This window comes from Puma concolor, chromosome B1 (genome assembly GCF_028749965.1).
Source record: "Puma concolor isolate L17-30 chromosome B1, mPumCon1.1.hap2, whole genome shotgun sequence".
Taxonomy (NCBI): domain Eukaryota; kingdom Metazoa; phylum Chordata; class Mammalia; order Carnivora; family Felidae; genus Puma; species Puma concolor.
This window is the reverse complement of record NC_141670.1, coordinates 203,220,099-203,247,962: the sequence shown is the minus strand read 5'-3', so window position 1 is coordinate 203,247,962 and position 27,864 is coordinate 203,220,099. Positions and strand designations below refer to the sequence as shown.

Below are 27,864 nucleotides of genomic sequence, written 5' to 3'. Positions count from 1 at the left end.
AGAGTGCGGTCCACATGCCCACCGGCGCCTGCAGCAACCGCTCTGCCCCGGCCACCCCCAGCAGTTTGTGGGCTGCCTGCCCACTCTCACCCTTGCTCGCCCAACTGGCAGTTCTCAACCCAGCGGCCAGTGAGTCTCCTCAGACCCGCTCAGATGCTGCTGCTACTCCACGTAGACCTTCAAACCATTTCCACGTCATTTGCACTCAGGGCGATGGCTCCTTCTGACCTCGCCGGCCTGCCATCGTCTCCCATGCTACCTGGGCCACACGCTGGTCCTCACCTCTTTGCCCTGCTCGCTCCACCTACCTACGGGACGCTCCTTCCCTAGGTGCCCTCGCGTATATTCCACACAACCTGTCTTTGCTCAAACGTCTTCGTCTGTGTCATCTGACCATCCTATATAAAGAGCAATGCCTCCCCCGCACCTAATCCCCACTTCTGTTTTCTACAGAAATTACCACTACCCAACACACACACACGTTTTTTTCCTGCCTTACAATGATGAGGCACTGTTCTAAGCTTACAAATATCAGACCCAAGTGGATAAGCACTCTGTTGACGGATGTACCCCCAGCATCTGCGGACACTCAACTTACGTGGTTAACCGAAAACCAGCACAGGGGGCACTGGACTGCGATTGTATGTTTACAGAGCTGTCTCAACCTGAGCTCATCTCTCCTGGAAATTGTGAGTGTCCAGCAGGGTCTAACGCGACACATGGTCACGGCGAAAGTTAAGTGAATGAACTTCATCTCCCTGAAGGCAGAGGCCAGACCAAATACTTTCACGGGGCCCCTTCCTGCTCTGGCTTCTCTCCCTGCAGATCAAACCTCCCTCTGGCCCACAGGCTTTGAATCAGAAGCACTGGACCTCCCAAATCAGAAGCACTGGACCTCCATCTGAAAATGATGACAATCAAAGAGAAACTTTCATCGTGAAAAAAATTTATTTATCTCACCTTTTCCCAGCCAAGTCAATGGCTTTGGTAGTTTGCACAAAGATTCCAAAAACTGGCTTTCAATGCTTGTTTTCCAGGCAAACGAACTTTATCACAAGCTAGAGCCCTGCTCTCAGTTCCTGTGAGCTCTGCTCTGAGGACCTCGGCCAGAGGTCCTCTAAGCCTGGAAGATGCTCCCTGCTATCAGTTTGGGGGCCACCCCGGTAAGCGCCAGGCTGTCCTCCCCAAACCCTCCAAGCCATGCAAATATCACGTGCAGTTGTGGCAGAGAAGCTCCTGAAATGCCTGACTAGATCAAAAAAGTTTATCTCAGAGTCAGCCAAGACTCACAGTACCTAGATCTCATCCTTTAGTCTAGGTTGCTCACCAGACACGTTACACGATGTGCACCAGTTTACAGGCCACAGAAAAATTACATTTCTGAAAGAAAAGAAAAAACCAAACAAAGAAAATGAAAAGAACGCAGCTCTCCTGCTCCAAGCTGATGGACTGCAGAATCCCAAAACGCAGACATCGCCGCTCTCCGTGCCCAACAGCCCCCGATCTCACCGGGGGCCCTCTCAATCTGATCCAAAGCGGTGGCGTCCACATCCCTGAAGGGGGTCTGGCTTCTTGCTTCAGCAACTGCAGCCAAGTAGCATCTTCTCTCTTGCAGAACTCCGACCTCAAGTTTCTTTCATGGGTTCCCCAAATTCCAGGAAGCATTAAAAAAAAAAAAAAAAAAAAAAAAAAAAGCAAAAAAATGTTATTTTGGAACTTTAAAAACACAGTAACATCACAGTAACGAATATGACCACACAGCAGCTTCCAATCTAGACCCTATTCCTTTACGTTAAGAGTACTTACCTATAAGCTGTCTTTTTGAAACGGAATTCACCTAATAATCATAATCATACCCGAATATGTAATACTGAAACCATTTCCCCAGAATGATGCTGGAGATTTAGTGTTTAACATAGTGAAAGTATAGAAAAATAAGGGAGAGAAAACCAAACATTCTCGATTACAGCCTCTCCAAGCAGTCAGTCTAGAGTACGAGTGGGGAAATTAACCGTCACAACTGAAATTCTAAGACTCGCATATCCGGAGTCAAAGGAACTCAATCAACCACCCGTGCAAAATGCTGTGAGGTCTGGGGGCCTGGATGGCTCAGTCGGTTAAGCTACCGGCTCAGACCAGGATCTCACCGTTTATGAGTTCCAGCCCCACGTCCCGCTCGGCACTGACAGCACAGAACCTGCTTAGGATTCTCTCTCTCTCTCTGGCTCCCCATCACATGCTTTCTCTCTCTCAAAATAAACAAATACAAATTTAAAAAATGCTGTAAGGTCATCGGAAGCGCTTCTCTAACTGGCCCCCTCGTCCTTCGTTCGCCCGACGGCCTACGCTTTCACCCCAGGCCCCGCCTGCCTGCAACTGCTTTACTACAAATGGTCGTCACGTTTCACAACAACGTACTAACTGCTTTCTTCTGATTGCCAACGTAAAAGCGCGACCCTGTGTCTGCCCCCCACCCCGTGCCCCCTCCGCCCGGCCGTGCACTCCCAGGCGGGGCGGCGCGAGCCCCTCGCGGGCGCGCAGCCGCCCGACACCTACCCGCGCCCGCGTCCTTCAGGAGAAGCCGCAGCTGTCGATCTGGCCGTGGAGCTCCACGATCCTCCGCCCCATCCGCGCCACCTCGGCGGCCTTCCTCTCCGCCTTCTCGTACAGCTTCAGCACCCGCTCCTCCGCCTCGCCGCTCCCGCAGCGGCCCTGACCCACGGCGCCCTCCACCGAGTCCACCTCGCTCTGCAGCCGGTCCAGCAGGATCCCCACCTCCAGCAGCTTCAGGCGGGCCCGCAGGTGCGCGCGCACGTGCTCGCGCTCGAGGGCGGCGCGCGCGGGGCTCCGGGGGCGGTCGCGGGGCTGCTCGGGCGCCCGCCGCTCGTCCGCGCCCTCGGGCCACATCGCGCCGCCGCCGCCGCCCGGCCGGCCCCGCGGGCCGCTCACCGAAGCCAGGACGCCGGCCGGCCGGCCGCGAGCGCCCGGTGCGGGGCCGACTTCGGCGGGAGCGCCTCCGTGACGAGCAACAGGTTCCCCCAACTTGGCGCAGCGGAGACGGCGTCCAAAATGGAGCCCCAGCCGTCTGCCAGAGCTGTGCTCACGTGCGGCCCTTTTACGACACGAGGGAGCTCCTTTGCGGCCGCGCGGCCCCGGCGCCGCGCTCCGTCCGCGGTCCGTAGGTCCCGGCACGCCGAGGGCGCAGGGCTGGGTCCGAAGGCCCGGCGGTGTAGATGTCGGCCTCTTTGCGCCCGTGTGGCGCGCAGCGTGGTCCGGGGACGGCGCTGACTGCGTTGTACTCTTAGCTGCTTAACGTTCTCAGTCGTGAGTAGCCGAATTGGGTCGGCACTGCTAGAATCCTTTAGTGCAGCGGACTACGGGGGGGGGGGCGTGCTGAGCGTCAGGGATTTGGGTCTGGGCCGTCCCGCCCCGGCCGCCACCCGCCCCGGCCGCCACCCGCCCTGGCCTCCCGGGAGGTGGCTGCCCCCGACGCTCCCTGCCTGGCCCTGCTCTCCATGCCGCCCAGCCCACCCTCCGCCCGGATTTTTGCTCGAAGCGTAGGTTTCATTCTGCCTTGCGTCTTGCTTCCAAGTCTGCGCCTCGCTTTACCCGGACTGTAGTGTAGGTCTGGGTGCACACTGTTTACTCAGCCCCGCCTGGCGCGCAGTGTGTCCTTGGGCGGTAATTCTGCAGAACTGATTCTTCATCAGATCATATAAGCCCATCCTTAAGACAATAGACCCTGGGGGCAGGTTCTTGGTTCAGCTTTCCCACAGCCCTCACCTGCTGTGGCACACAGCAAGAGCTCAATAAATGTTGCTTTAACGTTATTTCCCAACATTTTTTACACTGTTTTTTTTTTTTTTTTTTAAATTGAAGCGTAGCTGACACACGATGTTTCAGGTGTATAAAGTAGTGATTTGGCAGCTCTATACGTTATGGAATGTTAACTACAAGTGTGGTTAACGTATTGACCGATATTTTAATTTTTTTTAACGTTTGTTTTGAGAGAACGAGACAAGAGCAAGCGGGGGAGGGGCAGAGAGAGGGAGAGCTTGATGTGGGGCTCAAACTCACAAACTGTGAGATCATGACCTGAGCTGAAATCTATGGTCAGTTGTTTCATTAAATTTTTTTTTTTAACGTTTATTTTTTTTGAGACAGAGACAGAGCTTGAATAGGCGGAGGGTCAGAGAGAGAGGGAGACACAGAATCAGAAGCAGGCTCCAGGTTCTGAGCTGTCAGCACAGAGCCCCACGAGGGGCTTGAACTCACCGACTTCGAGATCACGACCTGAGCCGAAGTCGGATGCTTAACCGACTGAGCCACCCAGGCGCCCCTATAGTCACTTGTTTTAACTCACCTAGCCACACAGGTGCCTCTTAACATTTTAATCATTGATATCACCTCCTAGCCAGAGAAAATTCTACTTTATAACTTAAAGGGTTTATGGGGGGACATGTGATTAGATGAGGTGTGCCTGAATAATCCCCCTTTTGCCATATAATGTAACATAATCATAGGAGTAATACCGGGTATCACAGCTCATGAGGACCTGTATTAAAATTTTGCCTACCATAGGCTTCTAGGGATCCGAAGGGCATGATCTCACAGCAGCCAGATACAACCAAAGTAGCAGCAATTAGGCCTAGAAAGCTAAACATAAGAATTGCTTGGCTTTTGGTACATGAATGGAACGGAATAAAATACAGAGAAAACCCGCTAAGTTTTGGAGGCAGCCATGTTAGCAAAAATGCTGCCAGCTTGGATGAAGAAAGACTAGGACTCTCCAAAATGTAGAAAGGTTTCCTGGCTCCCAATTTTTCTACTAGCAGAAAGCAGGCTCAGTAGCCAGAACGGACGTATTTTTCAATTCCCTCCTCCGAAGTGGCCAAGGAGTGTGATGGAAAAGGAAGAAGGCGACTCACTTGCGACCCACTCGGAGAGCCCAGACAAGTGTGCAGAACAATGAAGAAGGGCGGGGTTAGCAAACTACAGCCCTTGAACAGAGAATGCTTTTCACATATCTAAAGAGTTGTTACACACACACACACACACACACACACACACACACACACACACACACACACAACTGACCTACAAAGCCTAAAAAAAATGAATAATCTGGCCCTTTACCAAAAAAGTGTGCCAGTACCTGCACTAGTGAACTGTTTTTAGGTTCCAGGACCAAGGCCTAATCAAGGAATATTCCTTATCCTTAACAGTGAGAGACCAGACAGTATTTGCCTACAGCACATCAACATTGCTGTAAGTCATCAGCTGCTGTAATTTGTCCTTACATAGGGGTGCTATCCTGTCTCGTCACCACTGCGTTTGTCTCTGTGCGGGTGTTATAGATTACATGTTTGTGTTCGCCCCAAATTCATACGGCAAAATCCAAGTCCCCATTTAAATGGTATGTGGGGGCGGGGCCTTCGGGAGGTAATTAGGCCTTGAGGGTGGAGCCCCCGTGATGGGATGAGTGCCCTTCAAAGCGGAGACCCCAGAGAACTAGCCTCTCTCTCCTCCGTGTGAGGCTACAGTGGGAGGGCAGCTGGTCCACCAGCCAGGAGGAGGGCTCTCACTAGATGCCAAATCCTCCAGTACCTTGATAGCGGATTTCTGGCCTCCAGAACTGTGAGAAACGGTTTGTTGTTTTCAGCCACCCAGTCTATGGTATTCATTATGGTAGTCTGAACTGAGAAAGTGGGCAAGAACAGGTCTTTTTTTTTTTAAATTTTTTTTTTTCAACGTTTTTATTTATTTTTGGGACAGAGAGAGACAGAGCATGAACGGGGGAGGGGCAGAGAGAGAGGGAGACACAGAATCGGAAACAGGCTCCAGGCTCTGAGCCATCAGCCCAGAGCCTGACGCGGGGCTCGAACTCACGGACCGCGAGATCGTGACCTGGCTGAAGTCGGACGCTTAACCGACTGCGCCACCCAGGCGCCCCAAGAACAGGTCTTTTAAAAAGTTCATAAGCCTCTGTGCCACGGAAAAGCTGATGTGGGTCACAGGATCCCAGACTTCTAACTGGATGGCATGACTGGAAGAAATGTGGGAGGATCCTTAGAGGAGGATGAGGAAATTTTACATGAGTAATTGGCAAGGAGACAGATTGTGGCAGATCGTACAAAAGATCCCAGTTCTTCACCCCTTCCTGCCTCCTCATCCTTTGCCTTGTGTCTTGCTTTGGCCAACGAAATGTTAGCAGACGTGACACTAGCACATGCTCGAAGTGTGCGAACGTGGTTGGGCCGTCTTCACTCTGGTCTCTGCTACGAGAACAGGCCGGCTTCTCTTACTGGTCTCAGGAAGAAGAGGGGAGGAACACTTGACCAAGGTGCCCTAGACAGGCCCAGCTTAGGTCAGCTGGCACCACAGACACATTACTTAGCCAGTCTGGATCACCCAAGTCCCAGCCAAGGTGCAGGCCCCTGAGGAATGTTTATTGTCACCGGGACCTAGGGTGGTTTATGCAGCAAAAGCTAATGGGTCCATTCGATGTGAAGCCTGTCTAGGTTAGATTATGGTCCCAGATAAATTAAAATGCCAAACTCTTTTCCTCCATATTTTTACTCCATCCAGTCTTGATTGGAGGAATCTCACTCAGATGCCCAGATGTTCTGTTGTTGTTTTTTTTCTTTAGAAACTTGGGCCTGGGTTGCCTCGCGGGCTCAGTCAGCAGAGTGTCGACTCTTGATCTTGGGGTCCTGAGTTTAAGTCCCACATTATGCATAGAATCTACTAAAAAAAAAAACCACTTTAGAAACTCGGGCCTGGAGTATCTTCTTCAGGAAGTGGTATTCAGCCCCTTTGCACCTCCGAAGCTTCTTCCATATTCCATGTTCACTCTGAACCCGTCTCTTCCGTGTCTTGTTTTTCGGGATATCACAGCACCAGACTTAACAAATTTTAGAAAATATAAATCGGTCGTCACTACAGCTGCTTTTAGTATCACTCCCATATGTAAAAATGATGTTTCCAAAACTTGTACGTTTTATAAGCAAGATCACGCTGCTGCTGCCGTCTGCAGACTGCATTATGCTACATCAGAGAGAGGGATAGAATTGACAGAAGAGAAGGGAAAAAGTCCTGGATTCCGTCTTTTCCCAGTGCGATCCGTTCCCAGATTAATCCACAATCTGTGAACCCAAAACCCACTTGGGAAAGGTCTTCCATCAAGTGATGATTATTGCACGGTGAGTCTGTTTCACATAGCCAACAACAGAACGACTTGTAAAGAGAATTTATTTCTATCAGAGTGAAAGTAGAAGATTTGGTAAGTTCCAATCACCATTTAACACTTCTCGTCCACAACAACTGGCCAAAGCACAGATGTGTGAGTGGACAAAACCTTCCAGATGACCCCAGTCGCCACCTGACTGCAGCTTCATGAGACACCCTGAGCTTGAACTGCCCGGCTGGGTTGCTCCCAAATTCCTGACCCACAGGAAGAGCAAGAAATAAATGGCTGTTGTTTTAAGCCACTAAGTTTTGAAGAGATTGTGTACATAACAGCAGATCACTTGAGGAGGTGTTGGTCTCTAGAAATGGTTACTCCTGAGACACAGTGGCACTGGGCAGTGGGCAGGGGCTGGGAAGATGTTGAAGAGACAGAGAAAGCTGAGGCTCTAGTGAAGGTTTTCAGTGAAGGCTGAAAACACAGGATTCTGGAGGAAAGGGGATCTTTGTTACACAGCAGCAGAGAACCTGACAATCTACAGAAAATGTGTACCTAATGAACTGAATGGCCAAACTAAGGACATGTGAGGGCAGTGTTCGTAGTAGAATGTAAGAGGAAGAAACAGCCGTTAAATACAAAAGAGCCAGCAGTTGGTTGAGCGTCCAACTCTTGATTTTGGCTCAGGTCATGGCCCCAGGGTCATGGGATCGAGCCCTGCATTGGGCTCTGTGCTGAGCATGGAACCTGCTTGAGATTCTCTCTCCCTCTGCCCCTCTCCCCCACTCATATACACATGCTCTCTCTCTAAAAATAAAAGATAAGAGAGCCAGGACTTGCTGGGTTTGCTGGGTTCTCATTCCCAGCCTCTCTGGATGGCAAACAGTGCTACCATTTAGGAAGGGCTCTGAACAGAGCTCAAATCCATGCTGCTGTCAGGAGAATATGGTTTAAAGATGAGACCCAAAAGCACGACTAGAAATCCTCCGTTAAAACTTCAGGAAGATTTATGGTGTTACCTCACAGAGCCTTTCAGACACACAAAAGGCCTTCTGAGGATCTTGAAGGCATGCCTCATGCATCTTCTCTTGCAAACGACAGGATCTCTAAGAATCTGAAGGACACTGTCCCTGCAAATACCACTGGAAGCCCAACGTAGAGTGAGGTAGAGTGAGTTTTGTGGATGTGGCTTTCATGGGTATGTTAATCAATCACGAATAAATAAGAAGCACTGTTTCAGAAGGAAGCACATCAGTTTGAGTTAAAGGAAGACATACCATAGAAAATGAAAAGGGGGTCTTGGAACCCCAAATTTCTGCAGGCAAGAAGCAACCGGAAGAAACTACTTGGATTCAGTCCTGAGCTACATCTGAAAAAAGGAAAGATGGTTCAGAGGTTGGGACTGAGAGCCCAGAGGGTGGAGCCAGATTCCCAGAGAATTGTTCCCAGAGAGTAAGACTGGGCCCTGATGGAGGAACTGGGAACAGAGCCCTGCTGCATCTCAGAACTGCTGCAGACTGGTGATGGCCACTTGCTGTTTCCCCTCTTTTGGGTCATGTCTGTAGCAGTTGGGCGATGCTAGTCCCACCACGGTGGGTGTATGGGGCAGACAGTGCATCTCACCAGTGTGCAGCCTGCATATGGAGAAGCAGTTCTCAGGGGCTGTCCCTGGGGAGCCTCTCCCATCCCTGGGTCTGATCTCGATGACCAGACCCTGGACCTTGGGCCTCAGCGTGCTGACATAATGCAGTAAGACTTGGAGGCTCTTAGGGAAAAGTGTGAGTGTGGGTTTCCATAGGGAGGAGCGTCACTGCTGTGGCCAGAGGGACGGGCTGCATTCTCCAAAGATGGCCACCACGGCATTTCTGGTGCCACGTGCTCTTCTAGAACCTTGCCACGTCCCTATCAAGGGGAGGAATCTACGTCCCCTGTCTTGGAATCTGGATGGGCCTTTGTGGCCACCTAAGAGAGTATGGCCCAAGTGATGCTATGACTCCCGGGACCAGCTGAAAAAAAGACACTGCAGCTTCTGCGTGGCTCTCCTGGTACATGCAGTTTTGGAGTCCTAAGGTCTCAAGAAATCCAATTACTCAAAGCCACCACAACTGGAGAGACCACTGGAAGAGAGCCAAGGAGATGCCCCAGGAGCCCAGCTTTTTGGTTTTCTGAGTCCAGGCACCAGACATTGAAGGGAAGAAGCATTTGAGAAGAATCCAACCCCAGCCTCCACCTGACAGCCCAAAATGCTGAGCTGAGTCCTCCAAATTCTTGACCTACTCAATTTTAATACATGTGTTTTTTTATTTGAGAGAGAGAGCATGCACACATGCAGGGAGGGGCAGAGGGAGAAGGAGACAGAGAATCCCAAGCAGGCTCCAAACTCAGTGTGGAGCCCAACGCAGGGCTCGATCTCACAACCCTGGATTATGACCCAATCCGAAACCAGGAGTCGGATGCTCAGCCGACTAAGACACTCAGGGGCCCAGACCTATTCGATTTTAGATTTGTTATGTAGCGAGAGATCACCACGACAGAGTGCAAGAGGCTGCGGTTTGGTGAAGGCTTGAAGTACCTTCTGCCACAAAGCTGAGTCCCTTTTCTCTGGCTGTGGAGCTCATTACCAACTTGGCGGCTTGAAAAAACACGCGCCGACGGGGCGCCTGGGTGGCGCAGTCGGTTAAGCATCCGACTTCAGCCAGGTCACGATCTCGCGGTCTGTGAGTTCGAGCCCCGCGTCGGGCTCTGGGCTGATGGCTCAGAGCCTGGAGCGTGTTTCCGATTCTGTGTCTCCCTCTCTCTCTGCCCCTCCCCCGTTCATGCTCTGTCTCTCTCTGTCCCAAAAAAATAAACGTTAAAAAAAAAAAAGTTAAAAAAAAAAAAAACACGCGCCGATTATCTCACGCTTTTGAAGGCGGAAGTCCAGCATGGCGCGAGTCTCTGCTGGTGTCAGCTGGGCTACATTCCTTGCTGGAGGCCCCGGGGAAGAAACCATGCTGAAGCTCTTTCAGGTTTTTGGCAGAATCCAGTTGCTTGGGTTTGGAGGACCGGGTTCCTGTTTCCTTGACACGTGGCTGCCTCCATCTTTAGGCCAGCGACGTGCATGGAATCCTTCTTGTGCTTTAAATTGCCTGGATTTCCTCTTAAGCTCCAGCTCACTGCTTTGAAGGGTCCATAGGCTTACACGGGACCCACGTGGTGAATTACGTCTGCAAAGTCCCTTTGGCCTTGTAATCTAGCGCGTTAGTGGAAGCAGCACTGTGTGCGGAGATCGCGAGAGCCAAAACTCTGATAACAGAAGTTGAACTTGAAGAACCCCAGGCAATCGGGCGTTGGTTTTGCTCTGCCTAACCTGCTAGTGACCCGCCACCCACGTAACTCAATAGTCAAACACCTCGGTGTGTGACCTGGAACAGAGGGAGGAGCAACACGGGCACGAAGCGCCACGTGATCGAGGAAGCCCGTTCTTCCAGCTTCTTGGGACATAGGAAGCCCCTCTGTGTGGACCGCCTCCCCTCTAAACGCTCCTGACTTCGTTGAAAGCAAATCTCGAGTGGCAGCATCTCCATCCCGCACGTCTTAGGGAGTCCAGTCCCTGTTTCCCTCTTGGTGTTCATCCGCTGTATGAAAAAGTTTTGTTACAGAGGATTTTCTTACCCCCTCAGCTTCCCATTACCCCCCAGGCTGGGTGGAGGAGGGCAGCTTTGTTAGGGTGGAGGGGGCAGCTTTGTCAAGGGACTGTGAAGGAGCTCAGGTTTCCCAGGGGTCCAGGAGAGCGGGCCGGCACTGAAGGAGGAGTCAAGGGGCAGAAGGGGCAGGGAAGCAAGATGACGGGCAGAGTCAGCCAGCAGAGCACAGAATCCAGATGTCCATCTGGAACAGACTCAGTGAAGACAACACGTGCCAGCAACCCAGGGTCTCTGAATGGTCAACGCACGGCGGGGCTGTTACTTGTAGATGGACTGTACCTGCCCACCCACGACTTAACTCAGACGGGTAACCAAGTGCTTTCAGGGCAGGGGTGCGGTGGGGAATGGCAGGGGGCTAACCCAAGTGCACAAGGAATTCTGACCTGTGAGTAAAAGCACTGTGGATGTGGGAACAGGCTCACCAATGTTACCACTGGAGCAGAAAGCAGAAAAATGGTACACGGCTCTCGCAACCAGAAAGCTAGGACTCCGTTCTTATCTGTGTTTCCAATCATCACTCCCGGAAGTACTTGGAAGGGGTTCATAGGAACATTGGTGCATGAACCTGTATCGTCCCGTCAGGTATTTCATAGAAAAGTTGGGTTGATCCAGGACAGTGTCCAGGGAAGGACACTCGTGATGGGCTGCCGAGAAGACACAGGCAGCCTAGAAGGCGGCAGAGCCCAGCGTGGGGGGCAGAGCATCCTGAGACCACAGCAGGAGCCCCTCAGCTGGGCTGGAGGTAGCCTGGCACAGAGCTCAGGACTCTGGCTGGGGAGGGAAGGCGAGGAGGGGATCTGGGCAGTGGCAGGGGGGTGTGCACTGGGCTGCAGATGGCAGGCGCTCCCCAGGGAAATGATGGCAGTGCTGTACCTCCTTGCTCCCTGGCTTGAGAAACCTCAGGAGGGAAGAATTCTTGGGGTGTCTCATGCTTCTGGTCGGTTACCAGAGGACACAGAGCCCCTCGGTTCTGCAGAAGGATGGAAAGAGGCTTTGCAGCAGTGAGCGCAGAGAGGGCCGAGGGGGAGGGAGGGGGGGGTCTGGCCTTGTTTCCCACGGCTGGAGAGGGCGCCGCCTCCCCGGGTGCGGCCACCAGCACAGGACACGCCTTCCCGTCAGCCGGCTTAAGAAGGGAAGACCCTGCCTTGAACCTGCGCCTGTCCATCCACGTTTTTCAGGAGTTCTGTGTACACACAGTTTCCACTTCTTACCTGCTTCAGGCTGGACTCTGTCCCACCTCTCAGCTGCAGTGGGGCTATTCGGGCAAGGACAGGAGCCCTCAACAGGCAGCACAAGGCCGGTGCGGCTGGAGGAAACTCCAGCGGCGGCAGGAGGCGGCCAGACAGCGCAGGGGCCAGGTCATGCGGGTCTACCGCCTCGGAAAGCCTTGCTAGGTCAGGGGCAGGAAGCGACTCTCCTCCGGAGCATCTCCCCTCCCCTTCTCGGGAACCTGTGCCTCCACCCAGTGGGGCTGCCCACAAGCAGTCCGACAGCACCCTCTCCTGGCTCCACTTGCCACCCACCCTCCAATCCGCCTGGAGCCCGCGTCAGGGACTCGGTTCTCACTGCAGCACGCTCCTGATCTCCGGCTCCCCCAGCCATCGTCTCCAGCCACCGTCTCCAGCCAGAAGACGGCAGGCAGGACCCGGGGAAAGCACAAATCTCCTGTCCTCCTCCCGGGTGCCTGCTCCGCTCCATCCTTCGGTCCTCCATTCAGTTCGCTGCTCAAATGCTGCCTCCTTGGGAGGCCGGACTTCCCTGGCCTAAAACAGCTCACACCTCTGACCCTGCTTGGACTTTTCTTCAGAACACGGGGCACAGCCGGACAACAGGGCACAGGTTTACTTGCTTGTTGTCCGCCTCACCCACCAGAAGGAGGTTAAGGGCAAGACACTGTCCCCCTTTCCTGTTCTGTTTCAGAGTACCTGGCATGAGACTGAGCACGCTGTATCTGCAGTGTTTTGTCGTAGGTCTTCTCCGCCACGTCTCATCTCTGTGTTCCCAGTTCAGGCCGTGGAGCACATGATGCAAGGATGTCGAACAGATGTACTTCCAGGCCAGAGCCCGGACAAGCAGATTCCATGAGGAACCTTTCCTGCTGTAAGAACTGTGCTTGCTGACCTGCCCTTCCCAACTGTGGGTTTATGGAGCGCCTTCTGAGCCACAAGGAGTTTATTGCATTTGATGACGAGGATAGCACGGCACACAAGATAACCCTGAGAAACGTTTTTTATTATCTGTTTCCTGGCGAAGTTGCAGGGCTTTGGTTTATTTGGGCAAACTTACAAATGCTTATTACATACGTTGTTTTAACCTCAAATGGACGGGGGGTGGGGGGGTGTGTGCTATTCAAATGAGCGTAACCAGACAATTAACAGCCCATGAAATGGTGCTGGCCCTGTTCAGTTTAAGTCCACAGCTCCCTCCTGGGACCATTAAGGCACATCCCTCTTTCCAGGCCTCAGAGAGCCGGAAATGCACTACCGAGAGCTGTCCGTGAAGCTGAACCTTAAGCCAGACCACAAACAAAATGTAAGAACACAACCACAAATCAGACTCTGCCAGGTTGTCCAAGCTCTCCCAAGAGTTCACGTTACATGCGCCAAATACTGCGACTTAATTTCAGAGGGAAGCCTTGTTGGTGTCACAGAGAAATGACAAGTTCTGAACTTGTCATCACCACTTCCCATCCCTTTTCTGGTGGCACTTTCCAGCGAAGCAGGCGCAACTCCTTCAGCAACTCCGCTCTTTGACAACCGACACGGTGTCTTCCTCGGCCCAGACTTTCCAGCAGTGATTAGGTCACATGAGAGACAGTCAAATGCCCAGAAACAGAAAAATGTAAAACACTGAGAAATTCCAAGCATAAAAACATGACCACCTCATCAGTTTACAATCTAGACTCAAACTGCTTTGAGAACCTTTCCCCAGTAAAAGTCCTTCGCAGAACTAAATACATTTGGCAATCTATAACCACACAGTGGTCACCACACAGACTAACATGCGGATTTAACAGTATACGTAGAAACGACATCTACAGAAAAACAAAGAATTGAGAACAACAGGTTCTCGGGTTTCAGCTTTTCCAGGGCGTCAGCGGACCGGTCACCCAGGGTCTGACGGTGAACCTATTGGACAATTGGGAGAAATTTATTATCAAGACGTTGCCTGTGAGAATCGTAGAGCTCTTGATCGATAACCACTCTGTTCAAGGTCTGGCACTCAGAGATCTGGCCAAACTCTAGCATGGCTTCCCCATCTTAAGGCTGTGACCCCAGCCCTCCCTCAAGTGCCTGCGAGGGGTGGGGGGAAGGTCAAAGTTGCTGGGAAAATTTACTGTTTGTTCCAGCCAAAACCTACCGATAGGCAGAGAAGCACTAAGACCCCCTCTTAGAGTAGCTACCTTATGGAAGGTTTGCACTTATAAAGGCTCTCCGCGTGCTCTGAAATGTAAATCTACTACCCAAAACTGTCTCCTCAAGGACGGGAAAGCCATCTCTTTGCCCTCCCATTCTCCGCAGGGGTATAGGGAGATAGGGTGCCCAAAAGGTTCAGCTGGCACCTGTGCGCCCGTCACAAAGATGAGAGTTTGCTTCTCTGAATACGCTCCAATTAGCAAATCCAGATGGCCTCGTCACACGGACCAAAGCCCTCTTTTTACCCTTCAGTGCCTTTCCCCCAGCACAATCCCATCTTTAGAAAGTCCGGGGGTTGCCTGGGTGGCGCAGTCGGTTAAGCGTCCGACTTCAGCCAGGTCGAGATCTCGTGGTCCGGGAGTTCGAACCCCGCGTCGGGCTCTGGGCTGATGGCTCAGAGCCTGGAGCCTGTTTCTGATTCTGTGTCTCCCTCTCTCTCTGCCCCTCGCCCGTTCATGCTCTGTCTCCCTCTGTCCCAAAAATAAATAAACGTTGAAAAAAAAAAAAAAAAGTCCGGCGCCAGGAAGCTGACTTCAGTTCACGCTGGATTATCTCCCCTGCTGCAATAGTTACCACTCAATAAGATCCATCCTTACCGCTTCGACTAGCGTCCAGCTTTCTGACACCTGTAAGAGTCCACTGTCCTGGGATAAACCGTGAAATTGCGCATGCAGAATGCCGCTTCTTGCAGAAAAGGGTCAAGCGAAACGCTCCACACTCCCGGCAATATTTTGAAATATTCAGTACTGGTCTTCCGTTTCACACTTTAAAATTCTCCTCTCCTCCCCCGTAGTTTGCTTTATGGCCTAGGGTTTCCTTGGTTCCCGCCCCCCGCCCCCAGCCAGTAGGCAGCCCTACACCTCTTCTTGTTCTACTTGCTACCAATAACCTTCACGTGTCATTTTTAAGAACGCCAAATCACTTCACCAACCTACAAGCCTGACCCTCGGGGCCTGCCCCCCACCCCGTTCCCCCTCCCTGGCGCGCAGCCCCCGCGCCCCCCCCCCCCCCCCCGCCGACACCTACCGGCGCCCGCGTCCTTCAGGAGAAGCCGCAGCTGTCGATCTGGCCGTGGAGCTCCACGATCCTCCGCCCCATCCGCGCCACCTCGACGGCCTTCCTCTCCGCCTTCTCGTACAGCTTCAGCACCCGCTCCTCCGCCTCGCCGCTCCCGCAGCGGCCCTGACCCACGGCGCCCTCCACCGAGTCCACCTCGCTCTGCAGCCGGTCCAGCAGGATCCCCACCTCCAGCAGCTTCAGGCGGGCCCGCAGGTGCGCGCGCACGTGCTCGCGCTCGAGGGCGGCGCGCGCGGGGCTCCGGGGGCGGTCGCGGGGCTGCTCGGGCGCCCGCCGCTCGTCCGCGCCCTCGGGCCACATCGCGCCGCCGCCGCCGCCGCCGCCGCCCGGCCGCCCCCGCGGGCCGCTCCGCCGGGTCTGGAGGCCGGCCGGCCGCGAGCGCCAGGTGCGGGGCCGAGCTCGGCGGGAGCGCCGCCGAGGCGAGCGGCGGGCTCGGAGTTTTGTCTCCTCTTAAACAAAACTTCCCCCCAACTTCTCCCCTTAAAGAGCGAAAGCCACGTCCCACTTGGCCTCCCCGCCGTCCACCGGCGCCCTCGCAGCCCCTTTCGCGACAGAGCCAGAAGCCCTTTACGGCCACGCCCCCTGGGCTCCCCGGCCGCGTGCTTGGGGGGTGGCGCGCGCGCACGCGCGTAGTTGTGCACCTTCGCTTCCCCCCCCCCCCCCCCCCCCCCCCCCCCCCCGGTCGTGGCTCTTCTCTGTCGAGGACCTGGGGATCAGGTCTTCAGGAGGTAGGGGTTTCGCGGCATAGGTTTTAACCCTTGCAAAAATGAGTTTTTGGCCCCAGAGATGCACTTTCCCGGAACACCGGGCTGCAGTCGGTCCCCCCCGCCCCACCGCCCCCGCTTTGTCCCCACACTGCTCTCAAGGCCTGCCACCCAGCAGGGTTTCGATATTTTTTTTTACCTTACACTATCTGGGGGGGTGGACGGGGGAGGCGATAAGTGGGTGACTTTATGTTCTAGGCCTGTGGCCCCCGGGACGGGCTAAAAGGAAAGACTGGGGGATCCTGCCTGCCTGAGTGCTGCCTGTTTGGGACTGAGCTTTCCAGTGATCAGATGGAAAGCGAGTAGGTCCACTTTTGAAAGCTGTCAGGGTTATTCAAAGGATTAGGGGGGAAATGGCGTCAAGGCCCATTGCAAACTTGATGAAACCATCGGACAGTGGCAAATGGTATTGTTAGTAGACCGTGTGTCTCTGGTGGTTGTGGGCAAAGCGCTGGAATTAGATCCCGGATTTGGACCCCAGCTTCCTGATATGCTGGCTGGGAGACTTTGGGCAAATCTCAAGCCTGAAAAGGACTGCTGGTGCTGAGTTGCAAGCGGCCGGTTGCAAGGACAAGAGAGAGGCACGGAGGAACTAAGGGTGGCCCCCAGCTGGCAGCCAGCAGGGAAGCAGGGACCTCAGTCCTACAACAGGAAAGAACTGGATTCTGCCCACACGGTGAATGAGCTTGGAAGTAGTTCCTTCCTAGGGCCTCCTGGTCAGTCACCCGACCCCTTGATTTTGTTCTTGCCAGACCCAGAGCAGAGAAACCCGCTAAGGTCTGACATTCAGAACGCTGATAATAAATTGTATTGATTTGAGCCCCTAGACTTGTGGTAGTTTCTTATAGCGTCAGTAGAAAACTAGTGTCGGAGAGGTCTGGTTGTGAGTGGGGCTTGGAACTTAGTCCATAGGACGTTTACATGAAGTTAGGAAAAAGTCAGTCGTGAGCCTAAGGATGGGGGAAAGTGCATAAAGATCCTTCAGGACTTGTCACAACCTTATTATCCTTTGAGCTCTGTTCATACAATTTAGAGTCTCTCCCGCCGCCCCCGCCAGGATAAGCGTTGAAAATATCTTCTCCCAGCTGAGGGTTGACTTTTTTTTTGAAAATAGACTTTATGTTTTAGAACAGTTTTAGGTATATAGAAAAATAGAGAAGATAGCAACAGAGAGTGCGGGCTTAACTTCCCACTCTGATTAAGGTTCCTTTGATAAACATAAGATTTTAGTTTAAAAAATATTTTGGGGCTGGGGCGCCTGAGTGGCTCAGTCAGTTAAACGTCTGACTTCGGCTCAGGTCATGGTCTCGCGGTTCGTGAGTTCGAACCCTGCATCGGGCTCTGTGCTGACAGCTCAGAGCCTGGAGCCCGCTTTGGATTCTGTGTCTCCCTCTGTCTGCCCCTCTGCCGCTTGCACTCTGTCTCTCGCATTGTCTCAAAAATAAATAAACATTAAAAAAAAATTTAAAACATATCTTGGGGCACCTGGGTGGCTCAGTCGGTTAAGTGTCCGACCTTGGCTCAGGTCATGATGTCACGGTTCATGGGTTGGAGCTCCAAGTCAGGCTCCGTGGTAACAGCTCGGAGCCTGGAGCCTGCTTTGGATTCTGTGTCTTCCTCTCTGTCTGCCCCTCCCCTGCTAGTGCTCTGTCTCTCTCCCTCTGAAAAATAAACACTAAAAAAAATTTTTAGAATAAAATACAAAATCTTTTAAACGTGGGGTGCCTGCGTGCCTCCGTCATTTGAGTATCTGCTCCTGATTTTGGCTCGGGTCATGATCCCAGGATTGTAGGATCAGCCTTGTGTCTGTGCTGGTAGCATGGAGCCTGCTTGGGATTCTCTCCTCTCTCTCTCTCTCTCTCTCTCTCTCTCTCTGCTCCTCTCCTGCTCACATGCTTTCTCTCTCAAAATAAATAAACATTAAAAGAAAAAAATTATTTTTAATGTTTATTCACTTTTAAGAGACCGAGAGAGAGCATGAGCAGGGAAGGGGCAGAGGGAGGGAGACACAGAATCCAAAGCAGGTTCCAGGCTCCGAGCTGTCAGCACAGAGCCCGACGCAGGGCTCGAACTCACAAACCGTGAGATCATGACCTGAGCCAAAGTCAGACGTTTAACCGACTGAGCCCCCCAGGCTGAATGCTCTAGTGTTTAAAACAAACTTGAGGGGCGCCTGGGTGGCGCAGTCGGTTGAGCGTCCGACTTCAGCCAGGTCACGATCTCGCGGTCCGTGAGTTCGAGCCCCGCGTCGGGCTCTGGGCTGATGGCTCGGAGCCTGGAGCCTGTTTCCGATTTTGTGTCTCCCTCTCTCTCTGCCCCTCCCCCGTTCATGCTCTGTCTCTCTCTGTCCCAAAAATAAATAAAAACGTTGAAAAAAAAATTAAAAAAAAAAAAAAAACTTGAGGCGAAATTCATGTAATATATAACTAAATCTCCATAAAGTGTACAATTCAGTGATATTTCGTGTATTCACAAAAAGTGCCAGCTTTCTCTAGTTTTAAAATTTTTTCAATGCTCCCCCAGTGCCACTCAGTGATCGCCCCGCAGCCTCCCTCCCCTCACCCCCTGGCCACCGTCAATCTCCCTTCTGTCTCCACGGATTTGCCTGTTCTTGGTATATCATACGCACTCCTCTGCTGAGGCTTCCACGATATACCACAGAATGGGTGAGTTTAAACAACAGAGATGTATTTTCTCCCAGTTCGGGAGGCTGGCAGTCCACGGTCAAGGTGTTGGCAGTTTTGGGTTCTTCTGGGCCTCTGTCCCTGGCTCGCACGCAAATGGCCACCTCGCCACTGTGTCCTAGCATGGTCTTTTCTGTGCTCACTGAGCATCCCTGGTGTCTCTTCCTCTTTCTATAAGGACACCAGTCCTGTTGGCTTAGTATTCCACCCCTGTGACCTCATTTCACCTTTATTACTTCTTTAAAGGCTACTATGATCTGAATGTTGTGTCCGCCCCACCCACCCCTGCCAAATTCATATGTTGAAATCCTAAGGCCTGATGTGATGGTGTTAGAAGGGGGGCCTTTGGGAGGGCTTAGGTCATGACGGTGGAGCCCCCCCCGACTGGGATTAATGCTCTTATAAAAGGGACCCCCACGGTACTCCCCAAAGCCTTGGCCTTCTCCTTGTGCCCTGTGAGGGCTCAGCAAGAAGTCCCCGGCTGCTATCAACCAGGAAGAGAGCCCTCACCAGAGTTCAGCCATGTGGGTGTCTTGATCTTGGATTTACAGCCATTTTTGTTTCTAGAAACCTTGCTAAACTCTACTACGAGTGCTGATGATTTATCATTAGATTATTTCAAATCTACGAACTGTGAGAAATAAATTTCTGTTGCTTATAAGCACCCCCCAGTCTGTGGTATTTTGTCACGACAGCTACAATGGACTAAAACAAAGGTCCTGTCTCCGAACACAGTCACGATGGGGATTAGGACGTCAGCATATAAATTTGGGGGAACACAGTTTGGTCCATCACATCATATAAAAGGAATAGCAGCGCCTGGGTGGCTCAGCTGGTTAAGCCTCTGACTTCGGCTGAGGTCATGATCTCACGGTTTGTGAGTTTGAGCCCCACGTCGGGCTCTGTGCTGACAGCTCAGAGCCCGGAGCCTGCTTCCCATTCTGTGTCTCCCTCTCTCTCTCTGCCCCTCCCCCACTTGTGCTCTGTCTCTCCCTCTCAAAAATAAACAAACATTAAAATAAATAAATATATAAAAGGGATCATACAGAGGCACTGGCTGGCTCAGTGGGAAGAGCATGCGATTCTTAATCTCGGGGTGATGAGTTAGGGCTCCACGTTGGTGTAGAGATTTACTAAAAAAAAAATAAATAAACAAAAAATTTTTTTAAAAAAAGAATGCTACACTGTGTGGCCTTTTGTGTCTGGGTTTTTTACTTTGCATAATATTTTCAAGCTTCATCCAAGTTGTAGCATGTATCAGCACTTGATTCCTTGTTCGGGCCAAAAAGTATTTCACGAACGTGCCACAATTCGTTTATCTGTTCATCCATTGGTGGCCACTGGCGGTGTCTCTACCCTTTGGCTAGTATGAGTGATGCTGCTCCAAACATCCTTGTACAAGTTAGTATTTTAATTTTGATGAAGACAAAATATCAAGGTTTCCTTTTATGCTTCCCCCCCCCCCAGTTTTATTTTAAGAAATGCTTGGGGCGCCTGGGTGGCCCAGTCGGTTGAGCATCCGACTTGATCCGTCATGATCTCACGGTTCGTGGGTTCGAGCCCCGCGTCGGGCTCTGTGCTGACAGCTCAGAGCCCGGAGCCTGCTTCGGATTCTGTGTCTCCCTCTCTCTGTGCCCCTCCTCCGCTCCTACTCAGTCTCTCTCTCTCTCTCTCTCTCTCTCTCAAAAATAAACATTAAAACAAATTTAAGAAAAGAAGAAATCCTTGACCGCCCTGAGGTCATATACTCTCTTCTAAAAGCCTTGATGTTGGTTTTCTCATGGTCGTGGGCAATCCACCTAGAAACACAGTTCGAGGCGGGGATCTACTAGTGGTTTTCCCCCCGTGTGTGCCCAGTTATCCCGGCCCTGCTTACTGAATATTTTATCCATTTCGTCCGGTCTGCGATGTAACAGCTGTCAGGTGTCAACTCTGTCAATTCGTCGCATGTCTGCATTCTGTTCCATTAGTCTCCATCTTGGGGCTGTTACTCTAGTGACTTAATTACTTTATACTAAGTAGGCTTTGTAGTAAGTACTGATATCTGGTTAAGCAGGATAAGCCTCCCCCTCCCCTCCCCCCCCCCCCCATCTGCTTCTTTGGGAATGTCCTGGCTTTTCTGCTTGTTCTGACTTTGAATTCCTTGTTTAAGTTTCACCAGGACAACCAGACCCACCTGATGAGACTTCTTCGATGCACTGGGCCAATTTGGAAAAGAATCAGAATGCCTTCTGTTGAGCTGATCAAAGGAACACCAAGGATTGCCAACAGTCACCAGAAGCCGGATGGGACAAGGAAAGATTCTCTCCTTGAGACTTCAGAGGGAGCATGGCCCTGCCGACACCTTCATTTCTGATTTCTATCCTCTTGAACTGTGAGAATGGATTTAAGCCACTCTAAGCCACCGCTTTAAGCCACTCGGTTTGTGGCAATAACAGTATTCTTAGGAAAATAATACACCAAGCAGCGCCTGGGGGGCTCGGTGGGTTGAGCGTCCAACTTCGGCTCAGGTCGTGATCTTGTGGTTTGTGAGTTCGAGCCCCGCGTCGGGCTCTGGGCTGACAGCCCGGAGCCTGGAGCCTGCTTCGGATTCTGTGTCTCCCTCTCTCTCTCTGCCCCTCCCCTGCTCATGCTCTGTCTCTCAAAAATGAATAAACTTTAAAAAAAAATTAAGAAAAAATAACACACCATTAAAAAACTGTTTTGATCCTATTACAAATGACATATTTTATTATTATTATTTTTTGAGAGGTAGGTTTTTTTTAGTTTATTTATTTTGTGAGGGTCGAGGGAGCGGCAGAGAGAGAGAGAGAGAGAGAGAGAACCCCCGCATGGGGCTGGGTCTCATGAACTGTGACATCATGATCTGAACCCAAATCAAGAGTTGGAGGCTGGGGCGCCTGGGTGGCTCAGTCAGTTAAGCGGCCGACTTCGGCTCAGGTTATGATCTTGCGGTCCGTGAGTTCGAGCCCCGCGTCGGGCTCTGGGCTGATGGCTCAGAGCCTGGAGCCTGCTTCCAATTCTGTGTCTCCCTCTCTCTGACCCTCCCCCGTTCATGCTCTGTCTCTCTCTGTCTCAAAAATAAATAAACGTTAAAAAAAAAAAATTAAAAAAAAAAAAAAAAGAGTTGGAGGCTGAACCAGCCAGGCACTCCAGAGGTAGTTGGGTTTAATTTTTATTTACTTATTTTTAAAATTGCGGTATAAATAACACAGTGTTCTATTAGTTTCAGGTGTACAAAATAGTGATTCAACAATTGTGTACATTACTCAGGTGGCCATCACGGTAAGTGTGCTCATTAATCCCCTTCATGTAACCCCCCCATCCCCCCCCCCCCACCTGCCCTCTGGCAACCACCAGTTTGTTCTCTGTAGTGGAGAGTCTGTTTTTTGTCTCTTTTTCCTTTGTTCCTTTGTTTTGTTTTGTTTCTTCAATAACGCATATGAATGAAATCAACTGGTATCTGTCTTTCTCTGGCTGGCTTACTTCGCTTAGCATAATACACTCAAGTTCCATCCCCGTTGTTGCAAATGGCAAGACTTCATTCTTTTTTATGGCTGAGTAATATTCCATGTGTATGCATGCCACATCCTCTTTATCCATTTATCTGTGCACGGACTAGAGGACACCTTTTAGAAAATGCATTTTCTCTTCCTGGTGCATGGAAGCACTGCTGACTTTCATGTTTCGATTTCGTTTCTAGACACCTTGCTAAGCTCTCCTACTAATACTAACAATTGAGATTCTTTCAAACCGAAGATGTTTAAAAAACCATCATTAGAGGGGCACCTGGGTGGCTCAGTTGGTTAGGCGTCTGACTCTTGATTTTGACTCAGGTCATGATCCCACGGTTCGTAAGTTTGAGCCCTGTGTCCGCTCTGTGCTGACAGCTTGGAGTCTGCTTGGGATTCTCTCTCTCTCAAAATAAGTAAATGAATTTAAAAAAAAAAAAAAAAAACTATTATTAGGGGCGCCTGGGTGGCTCAGTCGGTTGGGCGGCCGACTTCGGCTCAGGTCATGATCTCGAAGCTCGTGGGATCGAGCCCCGCATTGGGCTCTGTGCTGACAGCTCAGAGCCTGGAGCCTGCTTCGAGTTCTGTGTCTCCCTCTCTCTCTGCACTTCCCCCGCTGTCACTCTGTGTCTCTTTCTCTCTCAAAAATAAATAAACGTTAGGGGCGCCTGGGTGGCTTGGTCGTGACTTCGGCTCAGGTCATGATCTCATGGGCCGTGAGTTTGAGCCCCGCGTCGGGCTCTGTGCTGACAGCTCAGAGCCTGGAGCCTGTTTCAGATTCTTTGTCTCCCTCTCTCTCTGTCCCTCCCCTGTTCATGCTCTGTCTCTCTCTGTCTCAAAAATAAATAAACATTAAAGAAAAAATTAAAAAAAATAAACGTTAAAAATAACTATCATGAGAATATAATGGTTAATAGCTGTGGTAGTTTAAAAAACATGCCCACAAGTTTTTTGCTACTTTTCTCCTCATGGTTCTGCCCCTTGGTTAGTTATGAGTTATAGACAGAGACTATACTGGGGGAGTTGTCTCACAAGGTCATCTTTATTTGTACAAATAAGAAGATTGTGAAGAATAATTTCCAGAGCCTGACTCCCTATTAGGGTTTGGGATGAATATCCGGAGGGGAGTTTTAACGTTATCATGAAATGGAGGTAACTGTCGGGCACTTCTGGCACTTTCTGATCCTCTGAGCAGTTGTCTTTTTTAAATGTTTCTTTCTCGGTTCCGTCAGTCAGTCAGTTTGTTTCTAAAGGGTAAGATTGACTGTTGGGCAGAAGCTTCTGCTAGAAGTTTCCTGAGTTTGGGGGAGGGGGTCAGACCTGTGACAGAACTCGATTACCTCCGGGACTGTGGACGGGGTTGCTGCTAACAAGCCAAACAGCAGAAGTGACGGCATAGCGCCAGTGACCGTGAGCTGTAAAAGGACCGTGCCTTTCATCTGTGGTCCTCTGGCTGGGAGGACTCCCTTGGGGGATGCCAGCTGCCCCGTCTTGAGCCTCCCCAAGGGCAGCACACAGCGTGTCTGTGTCGAGGCCACGGGCAGGAGTGCACAGCGCCCGGCTGAGCCCATTTAGCCCCTCCTGGTCTCCGTCTCCAGGAGGAGCTCCTTAGGGAGGCTCTTGACTTCTACCCTCCCAGGCCACAGATGAAATATGTACCCTTCCAGGGGAGGGCAGCTTCCGAAGCCTGTTTCCTGCTGCCGCAGGGTGCAGGGCTCAGGAATTCTGACAGAGGTTGAGCAACCATGGGATTCAGCACACACCCTGCTTGGAATTTCTTTGCCAGTATAATTTCTTCAAAACCCCAGGATGTTTCCTGTCTGTTTACTTGCAGTCAGTTCCACTGTGCGTGTAATTACAGCCACCAATCTGGTGAAGATTAGGTTTTTTTTGTAAACGGGTCTCTGTGCTATGTCTTTCCCCTAGCCTCTCGACTCAGTGGTGCCCAGGTGGAGCCAGTGGCTTTGATAGGAAGGTGGCAGTCGTAATTTGGTCTTCACCGCTTGGTCGGCACCTGCTACCTGGGGAAGAACCTTTAGAGAAAGAACGTGCTTGAGAGAGACTTTAGGGCCTCAGGCTTGTCTCATCTGTAAGATGGCTTCTTCTGGAGACAACGCTTGTCTTTTTAAGAAAATTTAATTTATACATATATATGTAATTTTTAAGTTTTTATTTATTTTGAGAGAGAAAGAGAGCGCGAGCGGGGGAGGGGCAGAAAGAGAGTAAGAGAGAGAGAACTCCACGCGGACTCCGCACCATCAGCACAGAGCCCAATGCAGGGCCCGAACTCACAAACTTTGAGATCATGACCTGAGCCTAAACCAAGAGTCAGACACTCAATGACCGAGCCTCACGCCCAATGTGGGGCTTGAACTCAGGACCCCAAGATCAACAGTCTCATGCTCTACTGACTGAGCCAGCCAGGCACCCCTGGAGCCATCTCTTAAAACTGTTTCAGTTTGGGATGCAGAAACCCCTGCCATTTTTGTTTGTTTGTTTGGTTGGTTGAAGATTTTCTTTTTTTTTTTTTCCCCCTATATGAAATTTATTGTCAAATTGGTTTCCATACAACACCCAGTGCTCATCCCAAAAGGTGCCCTCCTCAATACCCATCACCCACCCTCCCACCCCCCATCAACCCTCAGTTTGTTCTCAGTTTTTAAGAGTCTCTTATGCTTTGGCTCTCTCCCACTCTAACCTCTTTTTTTTTCTTCCCCTCCCCCATGGGTTTCTGTTAAGTTTCTCAGGATCCACATAAGAGTGAAAACATATGGTATCTGTCTTTCTCTGTATGGCTTATTTCACTTAGCATCACACTCTCCAGTTCCATCCACGTTGCTACAAAGGGCCACATTTCGTTCTTTCTCATTGCCATGTAGTACTCCATTGTGTATATAAACCACAATTTCTTCATCCATTCATCAGTTAACCCCTGCCATTTTCAACCCCAAATGACCAGTAGAGGTGGCCTCTCAGGTCTCCTTCAAAGAAGCTACTGTAGGAAGCACACTTCACAACCTCCAGCTGCCACCTCTTTGGTTCTGCCATGGTGGTCATGCCAAGGCCATGGCCATCTGCCCTCAGCCTGCACTCAGGACTAAATTTACCATGCTGGGGGCGCCTGGCTGGCTCCGACCCTAAAGCGTGCAACTCTTAACCTTGGGGTTGTAAATTTCAGCCCCACGCTGGGTGGAGAGATTACGTAAAAAAAAATCTTTGAATTTACTATGCTCATCACCCCATCTGTCCCATTGATGAACCTAGTAGAAATCAGCCTAGGGCGCTATTCTTAGGACAAGTTTCCCATAATGCTCTCCAGCTCAGACACTCTTCTGGTCCTGGAGGGACTGGTGAGCCATTGCCTGGCTCCCTGCCCTCCGCCCCACCCTTACCCATTGCCAGCCTGTCCCCAGAGAACTCTGCCACATGGTCCTCAGGCCCCTGAAGGGAAAGCTGCTTGTTCCTCTTGTGCCTCGGTCAGGGTTTGGGGCTGGCCTTCTCCCCTGGCCATTGTCGCGGCACTCTTCGTCCTTCCTCTTGTCTAAAGCGGCGTTCCTTTAGAGGGCTCGCTGCTCACCCGACCGCCCTCTCCGCCTCCCCACCGTTGCCACCCTCCAACTGCTCTCCCCCATCGAATCCCCCTCGTTCGTTGTACACTTCGGCACCCAGCTCCTGGCTCCTTTCCACCCCGTGTCCTGCCATCATCCTGGGGAAGGTCCGTGGCCATCCCACACCGGGGCCCCCACGCCCTCCTCACATCTGATGGGCTCCTTGATGTCCCTTGGCTGCTCATTCCCGGGGGTGACTTGGGGTTTGTTATTGCCCCAAACCGGCTCCAAATCCTTGCTCAGCCCTCCTCCTTTCTGACCATGTCCCCATCCTCCTGGGTGACATGTGTACTATAGTCTCCAACACCTTTTTTTTTTAAACTCACCGACCCGTCAATTCACATTAACAGCGGCTTTCTCCTGCTCTGCATTTCTGCACTTATCCCTTCAGTGTTTACCATTCACTGCTGTAACAATGTTCTTGTCAAAACCCTAATCTTTTATTCCTTGTTTCCTTCCCCCAGCTTTATTCCAATATGGAAACCGCAGCCCTTGATCAGCTGAGTGCCGCTAGGAACCATCGCCAAGAGGCTGCAGGAAAGCCCAGGGCTTGGGGGAGTCTAGTCGCAGCTGGTGGTAAAGAAATGTCTTCCAAGGGGCAAAGAATAATATGGGCGAGTTTGGGAATAATGGATAACAATGGAACGGAGGGTTCTGTGAATCATGGGGTTTGAGGAAGGAGGGATGGGGGTATAAACAGGAGAAAGGAACCACTGAGAATTATGGGGATCAGGAAAGGAGAAAACAGAACTGACCAGGGGAAGCCCTAGCTTTTTCAGAGCAGCACTAAAGCAAGCTCTGGATGGATTTATTTATCTGGCCAGTGTCAACCAGGTAACAGCTCTGCGTTTATCTTTGGAAGATGGTGGAAACTCAGACCGCTCCATAGTTATCTGCTCCCTGGAAGGGGGAGGGTTCCAGGACCAGGGACTTGGATTTGGGGCTTTTTCACCTTGGAGTTGTTTGAGGGCAGGGCAAAGGGAACAGCTACAAATGAATGAGTGAGAAAGAAGATTGTTGTTTGGACAATGAATGCCCTGAGCAAGTGGGAGGGATGTGATGACAAACGAGGATATAAGCCTAGAAAGAAGGAAGGACGACCCTTCCATCAAAACACGGGAGAGGAAGAGCTGTCGGTTAGCGTAGGTCACGTCATCTTGACAACCCCCGAACCTCAGCGCTTGGAACAATACGGGTCTCCTCCTTTGTGCTACATGTTCATCATCGGTTGGCAGGGGAACTACTCTTGTTGAAGGAACATAGGCTGATGATCCACCACCATCTTGGATGCTGTTCATCCCTGTGCCACAGACAGAACCCTGGGGGGTCTCTTGTTGGAGGTTCAGGCTTGGATTAGAGATGTGCCGCTTTCCTCACAGCTCATTGACCAGGGTTAGTCTCTCACACTGTCCCTCTTTCTCCTTCCCATACCCTCCCTCCCTCCCCCCCACCCCAAGCACAAGAGGGCTGGGAAGTCCAGTTCCACTGCGTGCCTGGAAGGTGGATACTTGGAATGTACTTGGTGAATAGCACGAATGATCCCTACAGCATTTTGTCCCAGATGAGCTTTAGTTCTAGAGGTCACACAGAATGCCCGTGCTGGAAATCACCCCAGACAAGCCAGTACGTGCCCAAGATCACACAGAGAGCAGTAGCAGGATGGCTGGGAGCCAGATCTCCTGTTTCCCAGCCCCTCTGTTCCGTGGTAGCTTGGACTCCAGGGTTTTATCTTCAGCAAGTTTAAGAACTCTTTGGAGTGTCTTCCCTTCACTTGGAGTCATTAAAAAAAAAAAGAAAAAAAGCTTTCCACTTTATTTTTAAAGTCAGCTCTACACCCAACGTGGGGTCTGAACTCACGACCCCGAGATGAAGAGTCACAAGCTCTACGAACTGAACCAGCCAGGGGCCCCCGGAGTCATTTTTGTGGATGCTCG

General features: G+C 51.4%; 1 protein-coding gene, 1 long non-coding RNA gene and 1 pseudogene across 5 annotated transcripts; 1 reads left to right on the top strand and 2 right to left on the bottom strand.

Annotated features, from left to right (window-relative positions):
* Positions 1-1,486: 1,486 nt before the first annotated feature.
* LOC147582132 (MORF4 family associated protein 1 like 2-like) lies at positions 1,487-3,039 on the bottom strand. Its single transcript, XM_086705500.1, has 2 exons — positions 2,557-3,039; positions 1,487-1,633 (listed from the first exon to the last, which is right to left on the bottom strand). The coding sequence occupies exon 1, from the start codon at positions 2,905-2,907 to the stop codon at positions 2,572-2,574; it is 336 nt and encodes a 111-aa protein (XP_086561626.1). The 5' UTR covers positions 2,908-3,039; the 3' UTR covers positions 1,487-1,633; positions 2,557-2,571.
* On the top strand, positions 3,033-27,315 carry LOC147582130 (uncharacterized). 2 transcript variants are annotated; one of them, XR_015250614.1, is made up of 4 exons: positions 3,033-3,324; positions 20,963-21,184; positions 22,037-22,095; positions 26,395-27,315. It is a non-coding gene; the product is annotated as an uncharacterized LOC147582130 (long non-coding RNA). The 2 variants fall into 2 exon arrangements; XR_015250615.1 differs by lacking the exon at positions 3,033-3,324 and adding an exon at positions 16,325-16,842.
* On the bottom strand, positions 13,081-15,942 carry LOC147582131 (MORF4 family associated protein 1 like 2 pseudogene; annotated as a pseudogene). Of its 2 annotated transcripts, XR_015250613.1 has the most exons (3): positions 15,312-15,942; positions 14,882-15,002; positions 13,081-13,997 (listed from the first exon to the last, which is right to left on the bottom strand). The product of XR_015250613.1 is annotated as an MORF4 family associated protein 1 like 2 pseudogene, transcript variant X2 (transcript). The 2 variants fall into 2 exon arrangements; XR_015250612.1 differs by lacking the exon at positions 14,882-15,002 and having other exon boundaries at positions 15,312-15,941.
* Positions 27,316-27,864: the final 549 nt, after the last annotated feature.

What these genes read in the sequence shown, in the direction of transcription:
- LOC147582132 (XM_086705500.1), bottom strand. Translation starts at nt 2,907, where the DNA reads ATGTGGCCCGAGGGCGCGGACGAGCGGCGGGCGCCCGAGCAGCCCCGC.